Below are 14,375 nucleotides of genomic sequence, written 5' to 3' on the forward strand. Positions count from 1 at the left end.
CCGCAGCTTTATTGAAACTTTTGAACTTACAAATACCATACCATTCCCCATATCCAACATATGTCAAAAGCCATCTTACAGCTATTTATCAATTTCAATGTCACAACCGTAACTGGTTAGATGGCATCGAACTAACCATATCACAACAGTCTCCAACATAGATCAACCCCCCTCACCCCCTCACACAAGCAAGGTCTGTGGAACCGTCTGAACTTGCTGAATTCATGACAGTACCGAACCTAAACCAAACCCTCCCTTTTATCCACAGTAAATTGGCAAGGAGTGGAGGAGTGGCCTAGTGGTTAGTGCAGTGGCCTGAGAACCAGAAGAACTGGGTTTGATTCTTACTGCAGCTCCTTGTGACTCTGGATAAGTTACTTAACCCCCCCCCCCCCCCCCCAATTGCCGCAGGTACAAAATAAGTACCTGTAAATAACATGTAAACCACTTTGATTGTAGTCACAGAAAGGCAGTATGTCAAGTCCCATCCCCAACTCAACACCTGAATCACTCCATCCCAAGGGGAATGGTTTCTGGGACCCTACCAAAAGCAGAGACCAGAAGCCAGACAGGTTGAACACGTCTCCAATAAACCCTGGATGGAGGACAAAAAGATGTCCAAACCAGTCTCAGAAAGGTGGACCCCATCACTCCCATATAATCCTAGACAGTCCACAATTAACAGATCATACAACACCACCAAGCTTCACAATTTAGCCACAGAAAGAGAAACATCCATATTCACTTTCTTTTGCAATTTCTCAATCACTTTCACCTTCTTTGCATCCTTCCAAACAAGCCTAGGAAAGTGCGGAAAGTAACACTGTTGGGCCGATATTCAGCACTAGTTAACCAGCCAGGAACATAGCTGCCGAGGGACGGGCAGGTGGGGCAAAATTCCCCTGGCTCAGGCCTCCAGAGGGGGCCCGGCAAAGGGGTCTCTCTCTCTCTCTCTCTTGCTCCAGACGGGACCTGGGTGATCACGTCCCAGGAGAGGGAGAGAGAAAACTAGCAGCTGCTGGGCCCTCAGGCCACGCACGCTCAGTTTTGAGACTGAGCATGTGCGACCTGAGGAAAGCAGTCGCAGGGGACGGCAATGCTGGGCAGAGAAAGGATCCATACTGCTTGCAGCTGGCGGGACCAGCGAAGGTACTTCAGGTGGGCAGGCGGAGGGGTAGTGAGAGTTGTGACGATTTGGGGGGGCAGCAGCGATGACAATTCTTCCCCGGGGTAGGCAGCGGCGGCCCTGGCCAGGAATGGTTATCTCCACTGAATATTACTACTACTTATCATTTCTATAGTGCTACTAGACGTATGCAGTACTGTACACTGAACATGTAAGAGACAGTCCCTGCTCAACAGAGCTTATAATCTAATCAAGACAGACAAACAAGACAAATAAGTGATAAGAGAATTACTTAAGGTGGGAATTATAAAACAGACTTGAGTACTGAACAAGTGAATAGGAGTTAGGAGTTAAAAGCAGCCTCAAAAGGTGGATTTTTAGCCTAGATCCACCCTGAACCCTGTCCCTACATTCAGAGAAATTGTTTAAGATAACCCTCAAGAGATCAATTTTCTCTGCTCAAGGTCCAGAGTGTTGGAACTTGTTACTATAGCATCTCAGACTGCAATCGTCCTTTCAACAATTTAAAATAGATCTTAAAATTTTCCTCTTTACTAATGCCTACAATTAGTCATGTTCTAGATCTCTGCTTCTGAATGTACTGGGCACCGAACTGGACTGCATATTTCCCTTCTTGTGTGCTACCCCCCCCCCCCCCCCCATCTCCCAGCTTTACTATTAAAAGTTGTAGTTCTCCCCCTTTCTCTTATGTCACATTACTCATGCAGCACTTGTCAATGTGTCTACGCTGCCAATTACAGCTGTATCCATTCTATGTTACTTTGTAAACCTGAAATACTATGTAAGCCGCAGTGAACCTGCTAATAAGCGGGAACGCAGGGTATAAGCGTTACAAATAAATAAATACATTACCGCCAGGAATATCCTCCAGCAGCAAGTTCCAGAGCTTAAATATTCTTTGAGTGAAAAAATATTTCCTCCTATTTGTTTCACAAAAATTTCCAAGTAATGCTAGAGGATCAATGATAGTTACCTGTCTTAGGATCAATGGAGAAGTAAGGCTGTCCCTGAAGAATACTGTAAACCACTCTTGCACTATTCCCATATGTAGGGTCATCAGCATCTGTAGCTTTCACTTGAAGCACATACGCACCTGGAAAAAAAATCATATACATTTTTCAGATTGTCTGCATCAAACATTTCCTACATTGTAAGTTAATTCTAAATACGTTGATTTGTCTCCATTCTGAGATATGTCCGAGCAGACCATGCTTAAGTATCTTTAACATGTGATAAGAGTCACTGGCAGACTGCATATTTTGTTTCCTGCTGACCAGGCAAATATGCAGTACTTAAGACAGTTACAAACATTGCAATAATTAAAATAAGGGTAGTAAGACACAGGGCAACCAAAACAATATGTGTGTTGGATTTGTGTGTGTGTGGGGGGGGGGGGGGGGGGAAGTACACCATTCTTGCTTTATACAGACATATATCAAATACATCAGTGCTGAGAATCAAGTGGAATGTATATGAAAATACCTTTATATCATAATAACCTGCTAAGAAACCTAGCTTTGTTACCTGAGCTCTCTAAGGGGGTCTTTTACTAAGGTGCACTGAAAATGGCCTGTGCTGGTGTAGGCGTGTGTTTTGGACGTGCGCAGGTCCATTTTTCAGTGCACCTGCTAAAAAGGCCTTTTTTTTTTAGACCGAAAATGGACATGCGGCAAAATTAAAACCAGTGTGCATCCATTTTCGGCATGAGACCTTACTGCCACAGATAAGGTCTTATGTGCTAACCGGGCGGTAATCGTTAGCGCGCATACACTGCCGATTACCGCTGGGTAAGTGCCATGTGGTAGAAAATTTCTACTGCGTATTTTGGATGCGCGTCAAAAATGGAATTACTGCTCGGGGCATGCGGTAGTTGGGCGGTAGTTCCAATCTGATGTGCATTGTACGGACCTTAGTAAAAGGGCCCCTTTTTATACCTAATTACATATCTTGACTAGCTTCTCTACCCAAACTGAGGGGGAGTGAGGGTTAAGGACGAGAGGCCCGATATTCAGATTGCAGGAGGAAGTCTGTATAAGTGCTGCGATCAGCTCTGGCCCCAGATATTCAATGTTGGGTCATTTCCGGTGACCAACATTGAATATCCATGTTTTTTTTTTTTGGCTGGCTCAAACTTAACTGGCTAAGGGAATACTCAGCATTGACCAGTTAATTTTGTAGTGGCCAAAGGTAGGACCAGCGCTTGAACATTCACAGATAGCCGGCTAAATAGCACCAGTTAGCCACTATAGGAATACATTCTATAAATTGCACCTATAAAATAGGCATGGAAAAATAATGCTTAAGCATGGTTTATAGAATAGCGCTTAAGCGCAGGGGTCACACGTAAATTTAGGTGTGTGCAAGTGCCCCATCTAAATTTACACACAAAGCCCCCTTTATTCTATAAGTACATAAGTATTACCATACTGGGACAGACCGAAGGCACTGTTTCCAACAGTGGCCAATCCAGGTCACAAGTACCTGGCAAGATCCCCAAAAAGTACAATAAATTGTATGCTGCTTATCCTAGAAATAAGCAGTGGATTTTCCCCAAGTTCATTTTAATAATGGCCTATGGACTTTTTCCTTTAGGAAGCCATCCAAACCTTTTTGAAACCCCGCTAAGCTAACTGCTTTTACTACACTCTCTGGCAACGAATTCCAGAGCTTAAATACACGTTGAGTGAAGAAATATTTTCTCTGATTTGTTTTAAATTTACTACTTTGTAGCTTAATTTCGTGCCCCTTTGTTCCCAGTATTTTTGGAAAGAGTAAACTATCGATTCACATCTACCCATTCCACTTCACTCATTATTTTATAGACCTCTATCATATCTCCCCTCAGCCATCTTTTCTCCAAGCTGAAGAGCCCTAGCCACTTTAGCCTTTCCTCACAGGGAAGTCATCCCATCCCCTTTATCGATTTCATCACCCTTCTCTGTACCTTTTCGAATTCCACTATGCACCTTATAATTGAAAGAGAAAAACGCCTAGATTTCGACCCAAATCGGGAGATAGACGTTTATCTCACAAAAACGAATAAATCAGTATAACGGAAAGCCGATTTTGGACGTTTTCAACTGCACTCCATCGCGGAAGTGTACAAAGTTGATGGGGGCGTGTCGGAGGCGTGTCGAAGGTGGAACTGGGGCGTGGTTATTGGCCGAGGAGAGATGGGCGCCTTTCGCCGATAATGGAAAAAAAGTATGCGTTTGTAGCTAGAATTTAGGGCACTTTTCCTGGACCCTGTTTTTTCATGAATAAGGCCCCCAAAAGTGCCCTAAATGACCAGATTACCACCAGAGGGAATCGGGGATGACCTCCCCTGACTCCCCCAGTGGTCACTAACCCCCTCCCACCACAAAACATGATGATTCACAACTTTTTATTTTCACCCTCAAATGTCATACCCACCTCCCTGGCAGCAGTATGCAGGTCCCTGGAGCAGTTGTTAGGGGGTGCAGTGGACTTCAGGCAGGTGGACCCAGGCCCATCCCCCCCTACCTGTTACAATTGTGCTGCTTAATGCTTAGTCGTCCAACCCCCCCAAACCCACTGTACCCACATGTAGGTGCCCCCCTTCACCCCTTAGGGCTATAGTAATGGTGTAGACTTGTGGGCAGTGGGTTTTGAGGGGGATTTGGGGGGCTCAACACACAAGGGAAGGGTGCTATGCACCTGGGAGCTCTTTTACCTTTTTTTTTTGTTTTTGTAAAAGTGCCCCCTAGGGTGCCCGGTTGGTGTCCTGGCATGTGAGGGGGACCAGTGCACTACGAATCCTGGCCCCTCCCACGAACAAATGCCTTGGATTTATTCGTTTTTGAGCTGGGCGCTTTCATTTTCCATTATCACTGAAAAACAAAAACGCCCAGCTCACAAATTGTCGAATAAAACATGGACATCTATTTTTTTCGAAAATACGGTTCAGTCCGCCCCTTCACGGACCCGTTCTCGGAGATAAACGCCCATGGAGATAGACGTTTTCATTCAATTATGCCCCTCCACATCTTTTTTGATATGTGGTGACCGGAATTGCACACAATATTCGATTCTTCTTCCATATTCAGAAGGATTTTCTTTTACCTGTAATAGCTTCCTTCACCTCACTTTTTAACCATGTCGGCTGTCGTTTGGCCTTCCTTCCTCCTTTTTTAATACACAGAATATATTTGGTTTGGGCTTCCAGAATGTTATTTTTGAACAGCATCCATGCTTGATGTAAATCTTTGACCTTTGCAGCTGCTCCTCTAAAGGACCCTTTTACTAAGCCGCATAAGCATCAAAACACACTAAAATGGAGTTACCGCCCAGCTACCGCTTGGCTCTTGTGATAATTTCATTTTTATTTTCAGACGGGCATTTGGCATGTGTAGGTCATTACCACCTGGTAACCATGTGAGTCTGGCGGTAAGGTCATAGACCCAAAATGGACACGTGGTAATTTTGATTTTGCCGCATGTCCATTTTGGGCAAAAATTTTAAAAAGGCCTTTTTTATAGGTGCACTGAAAAATGGATTGGCGCGCACTCAAAACCCACGCCTACACTACCGCAAACCATTTTTCAGCATGCCTTTGTAAAAGGACCCCTAAGGAGTTTTTCTTTCACCGTTCTCATTTTATCATAGTCTCCTTTTTGAAACTGAACTACTAACATATTGGATTTCCTGTGTGTACTTTCTCCAAAGTCAATATCAAATCTGATCATATTATGATCACTGTTATCAAGCAGCCCCAGCACCATTAACTCCTGCACCGGATCATGCATTCCACTAAGGACTAGGTCCAGAATATTTCCTTCTCTTGTTGGCTCCAGTACCAGCTGCACCATAAAACAGTCCTTGATTTCGTCAAGGAATTTTACCTCCCTAGCATGCCCTGATGTCATATTTACCCAGTCAATATCGGGGTAATTGAAATCACCCATTATTATTGTGTTGCCCAGTTTGCTAGCCTCCGTAATTTCTGATAACATTTTTACATCTGTCTGTTCATCCTGGCCAAGTGGATAGTAGTAATCTCCTATCACTATCCTTTTTCTCTTTTACACATGGAATTTCAATCCATAGGGATTCCAAGATGTGTTTTGTTTCCTGCAGAATTTTCAATCCACTTCATTCAAGGCCCTCCTTAACATAAAATGCTACCCATCCACCAATTCGATCTGCCCTATCACTACAATATCATTTGTACCCTGGTATGACAGTGTCCCACTGGTTATCCTTCTTCCACCAGGTCTGCCTATTATATCTCAGTTTTCATTTAGTGCAATATATTCTAACTCTCCCATCTTATTTCTTAGGCTTCTGGCATTTGCATGTAGACAATTCAAACTATGTTTGTTGCTCCTATTTACTTCTTGCTCAGTAGTTGACAGTGTTAATTTGCAATCTTTTGTCTGATTTTTATTTAAGGACACCTGATCTACTATGGTCTCTTTTGCAACCTCGCTAACAGGATACCCTATCTTCCCTGGTTTGGTGATATCTTTGAAAGATACCATGTTCTGAACCAACTGGAATCCATGCCCACACCCCATCCCAAAAATTGACCATCCCATTTCCAGACTCCCTTTTCCTGGATGCGTGTAAAATTTAGGCATGGATCACACACCTAAATTTACACATGTACCTGTTAATTGATTTCAATTAGCTTCAATAATAGCTTGTTAAAAATCCAATAATTAGCTCATTATTTAATGAAATTGTGCACACACCCAAATTTGCATGGACAATTTTTGGCAAAAAGTCCATAAGCCATTACTAAGATGGACTTGGGTAAATTCACTGCATATTCTAGGATACTGTTTCCCAAGTCTGGTCCTGGAGTATCCATTGCCAGTCAGGTTTTCAGGATATCCACAATGAATATGCATGAAAGAGATTTGCATATAATGGAGACAGTGTATACAAATCAAGTTCATGCATATTCATTGTGGATATCCTGAAATCCTAACTGGCAAGGGATACTCCAGGACTGCACTTGGAAAACATTGTTCTAGGATAAGTAGCATAACATCTGTTTTACTCTTCTTGGATCTTGCCAGGTACTTGTGACCTGGATTGGCCACAGTTGGAAACAGGATACTGGGCTTGATGGACCTTCAGTCTGTCCCAGTATGGCAATGCTTATGTACTTATAAGCTAACCGTGAATATTCATCAGCAAATAACCAGCTATCTCCTGCTAAATATTAGCGGTTACCCAGTTAAATGCTATTTAACCGGTCGGGAGTTGTTAAATAGTGCTGAATATTGGCCAGGATGTATTCATATGGAAATCATCAGGAAACAGCCTCCAGACCATCAACATCGTCTTTCCTGGAAGAGGTATTATTCAGGCATTATTGGACAGCTCACCCTGTGCAAGAAAGGCTGCAAGTCCTATATACCATTGCATAACTCTTTTGGTGGATAATGGTCTTCCAGCACACCAAGATCTCATGCCAGGCTGACTCAAGTATTAGACAAACCTTAGCCCTACCAAGGAATTTCTTAGTCTAGTTCATTACATCCGTCCTTCAAACTTATTTCCCCATGTTTGGACATCCTGCCCCCCCCTTTACCATGACAAGTCATATTGAACATAGCAAGCAACAGAACAGAACCAATTGTGCTACATATCCAGACAAATAACCCCCAAGTAGTACATATGTGTTATATCCTCAGCCTTATTAAACTGTCATCAGCTATGTCTACTCAATCGCACACATGTGATCCAGTTATCATCAAATATATTAGGATTTATTTACTGCCACTTTGAAGAAGTTCATCCAAAACAGTGTATGAAAGTATAAACTGGATTACTGGCAATTAACCATTGTTGTGACAGTGTAACCATAATACAATGCTAAATATCACATAGACAACAATTAGGAGAGCAAGGTAAACTTGGAAATACTCAGATTATTACAATAACAATAATATTATATAGAGCTGGCTGAGCATACATTTGAACAACACAGAATAATATTCATATAGTACAACATGGCCTTATTTGCATTTCGATACGTATATAAACCGGCACTTGAACTTTTATCTTTCATAAATGTCTAAGACACCATTTTAAAAAGTACGGATATGCAAGTATTTCACACCCAAGTGCATGCAAATAACAAGGGAGTGTGGTCTAGGCATGTTTTGGGCACGATAAATTCATAGACATTTACCCTCGGATTCTATGAAGCTCATTCAAAGTTGGGCATTCAAATTTGGGCATGGATCCAAGATGTGTGCAGAAACTAATTAATACCAATTAACTCCAATAATTAATTATGCCCAGTTTTATAAGGTATTAAAGACCTGGCTTTCTCCTTAGAGAATTGTCCTGATGCTGTGCAGGCTTTGGGGGATGGGCTAACTTGATATGTTATTATTTCAAAGAACCGCTTTGTACAACATTTCAATTGTTTTTGCTAACAAATAGGTGGTATATAAAACAATCTTAAGTAAATGTACTGATCTCAAACTGAGTGTGTGTGATAAAATTGAGATCAATTGCACACACTGCTGTACAATTTATCAGTGGCTCACTCATTAAAGGCTTGAAAGAAGAGCCGGGGATTTCACCTGCTTCAAGAAGAGATATTCTTTTATTAAGTGAATCCCTCCTGGCATGGAGTCAATCCAGAAGGCAGCTTCTAAGATGGTCAGTGTGCTCTTTAGAAGGTTCACTGGTGGATGTTACATCACCTAGGGGACCTTTTACAAAGCGGCGGTAAGCCCAATACGGGCTTACCGCTCGCTAAAAGGAAGTACTACTGGCCTACCACAGCAGCCCAGTGGTAGTTCCCACCCCCAGCGCACTGTCATATCCGGCGCTACAAAAATATTTTTACACCAGTGCGTACCTGGTGGTAATCAGGCAGTGCCATGCGCTGCTCGGTTATTGCTGGGCTAGTGCAGGAGCCCTTACTGCCACCTCAATGGGTGGTGGTAAGGGCTCCTCCCTGAAATGACTGCACGTCAAGTGCTTTACTTGCCACAAGGCCATATGCTGAAGGAAAGAAAGACCTACCTTTTACCTGCTGTGGTAAAAGGGGGCCTCAGCGCGCATCAAAAACACGTGTCGACACCAGTGCAGGCCCTCTTTTGCTGCAGCTTGGTAAAGGGGCCCGCTATTTACATTTGGTGAGGGTAGGGTTAAGGATGCTTCTTTGAAGGATCTTTAAAAATAGAGAGAATTTGGCAAAAATCTAGATCAAATACTGATAAAGCTACATGAAGGGAAAAAAAACAGATCAATATCCATAAATTAGAACTTAATAATGCTAGGAAATCTTATTATTCTATAAAGATTGGTGCGCAGAAGTTCAACCAAACATTTTTGTTTCAGCTATGGAATGAATTGATTTTAAAGCCTAAAGCAAAATTCCATATAAATTGTCCCAGTGCAGCCACTTTAGCAACCTATTTTCGTCATACAATACACATCTTTCTTCTTCAGGAGCAGCAAACATGACTTCAAACATTACAGTTATCTCCAGAAAAAAAAAATCTAGCTGTTTCTGCAGATAAAGTTTGGACTATTTTGATATAGTTCCAGAGAATTTACTTGGTCTTCAAACCACTAAGGGCCTCTTATATCAAGCTGCGCTAGTGGCTGCTCATATGGCAATACCGATAAAGCCCATTCATTTTGAATGAGCTCCGTCAGCATTGATGCGTGGCTTGATAAAAGAGGCCCTAAATGATCAAAGTTCTCATGCCTGTTGGATTTCTGTCTGTCAATATTATTATTATTACAACAGCCTCGTTCAGAAGCTGTTCTGTGGATAATGTCACTAATGAATTGTCTGCTACAAGTAGATTTTTTTTCAACATATATGGGAAAAATAGTTCTTACACCAATTCCAAAATTACCCTCACCGGATTTTTCCCAATCTTCCAGCTACAGATTGATTGCCTATATTCAATTTTTCATGAATGTTTCTGAATCATTAGTGGCCAAACAGCTAGTAGATGTTGTTGATACTCTATATTAAAATCCTTTCAACATGGTTTTAAGAGTTTGCACAGTACCAAAACTGTTCTACTTACTTTACTCACCAGAGCAAGAGAAATCGTTAGTAAGGTGGACAAACGCTACTCCGACAGTTCAACCTATAGGCAACATTCAATATGGTAGACCATACCATTTTGTTAAATGTACTGAGTGACTTTGGGATAGGAAGGACAGTTCTTAATTGGTTCAAAACATTTCTGAAAAATCAATGATATACAATTAAAGCTGAAGGAATGTTTCACACTTTTGGAGTTCCCCAGCTTGCTCTTATTTATCTCTATGAGATCTTTGAATTCTGTGAAACTAGACAAGGGCAAATCCTTCTACTCTTATGCAGATGATATTTTCATTTTATAGGAATTGTCCTCTGAAACCGCAGTGTAACAATAAAAATATTAAATTGTACTGACAAAATTAAAAATTGAGCCAGTTATAACTTGCTTAAATTAAATCCCACAAAAACAAAAATTTTTATGGTTAGGCAATAAACATTTGATTATTCCCTTAACTGTTTGTTTAATCAAAATGATACACTGACTGTCGATATTACCTCAAAGGCATTAGGCATTATATCAGATTCTTCTTTGACTTTTGAATCTCAAATAAATATCTTGGTCAAGAAATGCTTTTTCAAGATGAAAAACATTTTGCCTTGTTGGTGCAAGAAAGCAACAAGGCAACCGATCTGCAAACTCCAACGTGGAAAAGAAACCAGCAGATCAGTATAATATCCAAAAAGACTTTATTGAGGCTACCGTGTATGAAACAAATGCACGACACAGGCCGTGTTTCGCCCAACAATAGGGCTGCGTCAGGGGCTAGTCTGTATCTTTCTTAAATAAGATTGGTATCAAATTATATGTCAAAACAAGGATATAAGGAACCTTCTTCAAAAAAAACCAGCATGAGCAGCATACAATAGAATATCCTGGATGACGCCAGATAGACAATGAATAGCCTGCTAACAATCTGCTGGTTTGTTTTCCTCCTTGCTGGTGCAAGCCACCATCTTAGTACAACTTGACTTGTAATGCTTTGTATGGTGGAATTTACTGATCTACTAAAAAAATTACAATTTGTACAAAATATGGCTGCAAGATTAATCTTCAAAAAGGAAAATCTTGACTATGTACCTCCCCTTTGACTGCACTTCACCGGCTTCCCCTTCAGGTTCAAATACATTTTAAATTGGCCTATTATATTTTCAAAATTTTAAATGGTATGGATTCTCTACATTTTCTTTTACTAATGCCCTTTTCTTGTGGTGGTAAGACTGCCAGATCATGACTCTCTACTATTCCCTTCTTGTAAATCTGTTCACCTCAAAAGAACGTTGGAAAAATCCTTTTCCTACAAAGCGATTCAAGTATGAAATGACCTACCTATCACATTAAAGAAAATTTCTTCATATTCAGTATTTCATAAACATCTGAAAACGTACTGTTCTAAACGTTCTTAACTAAGGGTGCACTAACAGATTTAGAGCGCACTACTGATTAGTGCGTGCTAAATGCCGCACAGCAGTAGCGCAGCCAGAGTTTAATTTTTAGATGGGCCTGAAGGTGGACTGGGTGGGCACAGGCCTCGCATTCCTCTCTACCCGCTACCCCGCCCGCTGCCGCCACATTTCCTCTACATCCGCCCACCGCTGCCGCATTTCCTCTCCATCCGCTACCCCCCTCGCGACAGCCCCCTGCACATGGTCAGTTCTGGTCATTTTTACTGACCTGAAGCGCCGTTCTCCCTCCAGCACCGGCGATTCCCATATCTAGCCTTCTGCCAGTGCGCGTCGTCGGAGCCTCTTCTCAGGCGCGTCCTGCCTACTCTGCAACTTCCTGTTTTCCGCAAAGGTGGGACATAGGAAGTTGCAGAGTAGGCGGGACATGCCTGAGAAGAGGCCCTGAAGATGAACGCTGGCAGAAGGCTGGCTATGGGAATCGCCGGTGCTGGAGGGAGAACGGCGCTTCAGTGCAGTAAAAGTGAGCAGACCACGCGGACGGGGAGAGCAGGCAGAAGAGGCTGGGAGGGCCTGGACCAAAAGTGGCTGGGCCTGGGCCCGTCCAGGCACACCCGTGGCTACGCCCCTGCCGCACAGCCTATTATATACCTATGTGCTGCATGGCACTTAAACTAATTTCTTAATGTGCACTAGGGGGTCCTTTTACTAAGATGCACTGAAAAACAGCATCTGGTGGTGTAGGCACGGGTTTCGGGCATGCACGGGTCTATTTTTCAGTGCACCTGTAAAAAAAAGTCTTTTTAAATGTTTGCCGAAAATGGACGTGCGGCAAAATCAAAATTGGCACGCGTCCATTTTGGGTCTGAGACCTTACCGCCAGCCATTGACCTAGCGGTAAAGTCTCACACAGTAACCGTGCGGCATGCATCCGAAAATAAAAATTATTTTTCGGACATGTGCCAAAATTGAAATGACTGCAAGAGCCATGCAGTAGCCGGGCGGTAACTCCATTTTGGCACGTGTTGGATGCATGTAGACGTTTATGCAGCTTAGTAAAAGGGTCCCTAAATCCGTTAATGCAACTTAGTAAAAGGACCCCAAAGCCTTGACTTAGGATGATCTTTGAAAATGTCATTTTTAATTCAATTTGTAAACTGCTTTGGGCACAACTTGTTGGGAAAAGGCAATTTAGAAATACCAAGGTAAATATTCAGCCAGTGGCGGTTAGCATTTTGTTGACAGCCACTGGAATTATTCTTGGACATTCAGTGTCATGCCATGCCTGTGCTTTGGCACTGAATATCCATTTTATGCTGGGTTATGACTAACCACAATATAAAATTATGCAAATCTACTTCTGAGCCTTTCCATAAAAGAAAGACATCATCTATACATCTTTGTAATAAAAGATCTTATCCATAAAAAGTTGAATGTTCAATCCACAGTTTCTCAGAAGATCACTACTTAAAAGAATTTTTTTTCTATTCCAAGAAATCTTATATTTACAGAGTTCACGGATTGCTATGAGAGCAACTTTTGCTCCCAGAGTTGCTAATCTTTTCATGATGCAATTTGAGAAACAGTGGATTGAACATTCACCATTTATGGATAAAATCTTTTTATAGTGAAGATTTATATATGACGTCTTTTTTTTTATGGAAAGGCTCGGAAGCTGATTTGCAAAATTTAATGTTGTGGGTAAATAGTCATGACCCAGCATTACAATTCACACAAGAAAGTTCCTTTGAATGCATTCATTTTTTGGATGTGTTGATCATGCAAGGAAAAAGATCTTTCTTAACTAAGGTTTTAAAAAAAATCAACAGATTAGAATACGATGCTTGAATATGGGAGCTGTCACCCCAGGAAATTAAACAAGAGACCATCGTATTCCCAGTTTTTAAGCTTCCACAGAATTTGTACAATTGAGAGAAATTTTAAAGTACAAGCAAAATAACTTTCTGGAGCTGTAATGAAAAAGAGGATACATGAAAAAAGTCCTACATACAGCATACACACGAACTAGATTTAATGACTGAGACTGGTTGTTGAGAGATATACAAAAGTATTGTGTTCAGTTTTGGAGGCCATATCTTGCTAAAGATGTAAAAAGACTGGAAGCGGTGCAAAGAAAAGCTACAACAATGGTATGGGATTTGCGTTGCAAACCATACGAGGAGAGACTTGCTGACCTGAACATGTATACTTTGGAGGAAAGGAGAAACAGGGGTGACATGATACAGACGTTCAAATATTTGAAATGTATTAATCCGCAAATGAACTTTTTCCGGAGACAGTGAAGGCGGTAGAACTAGAGGACATGAATTGAGGTTGAAGGAGGGCAGACTCAGGACTAATGTCAGGAAGATTTTCTTCACAGAGAGGGTGGTGGATATGTGGAATGCCCTCCCGCGGGAGGTGGTGGAGGTGAAAACGGTAACAGAATTCAAACATGCGTGGGATAAACACAAAGGAATCCTGTTTAGAAGGAATGGTTCCTCGGAATCTTAGCGGAGATTGGGTGGCGACGCCGGTAATTAGGAAACAAAACGGGAGCTGGGCAGATTTCTACAGTCTATATCCTGATTGTGACTGAAGATAGGGATGGGCTGGAGTGTAAATTTTAAGGGGCTTCAACATTAGTTTCAGAACTTAGGACAAGAACAGTGCTGGGCAGACTTCTACGGTCTGTGCCCTGAGAAAGGCAAGAACAAATCAAACTCGGGTATACATATAAAGTATCACATATCATATAAAATGAGTTTATCT

The 14,375-nt window shown here is 41.8% G+C and overlaps 1 protein-coding gene across 1 annotated transcript in view; it reads right to left on the reverse strand.

Annotated features, from left to right (window-relative positions):
• Positions 1-14,375, reverse strand: part of LOC115472878 (cadherin-12-like) — a 491,174-nt gene that overhangs the window by 202,527 nt on the left and 274,272 nt on the right. Inside the window, 1 exon segment of the mRNA XM_030207367.1 lies at positions 2,121-2,240. Coding sequence (XP_030063227.1) covers positions 2,121-2,240 — 120 coding nt within the window.

Source organism: Microcaecilia unicolor, chromosome 1, assembly GCF_901765095.1.
Source record: "Microcaecilia unicolor chromosome 1, aMicUni1.1, whole genome shotgun sequence".
Lineage (NCBI taxonomy): Eukaryota > Metazoa > Chordata > Amphibia > Gymnophiona > Siphonopidae > Microcaecilia > Microcaecilia unicolor.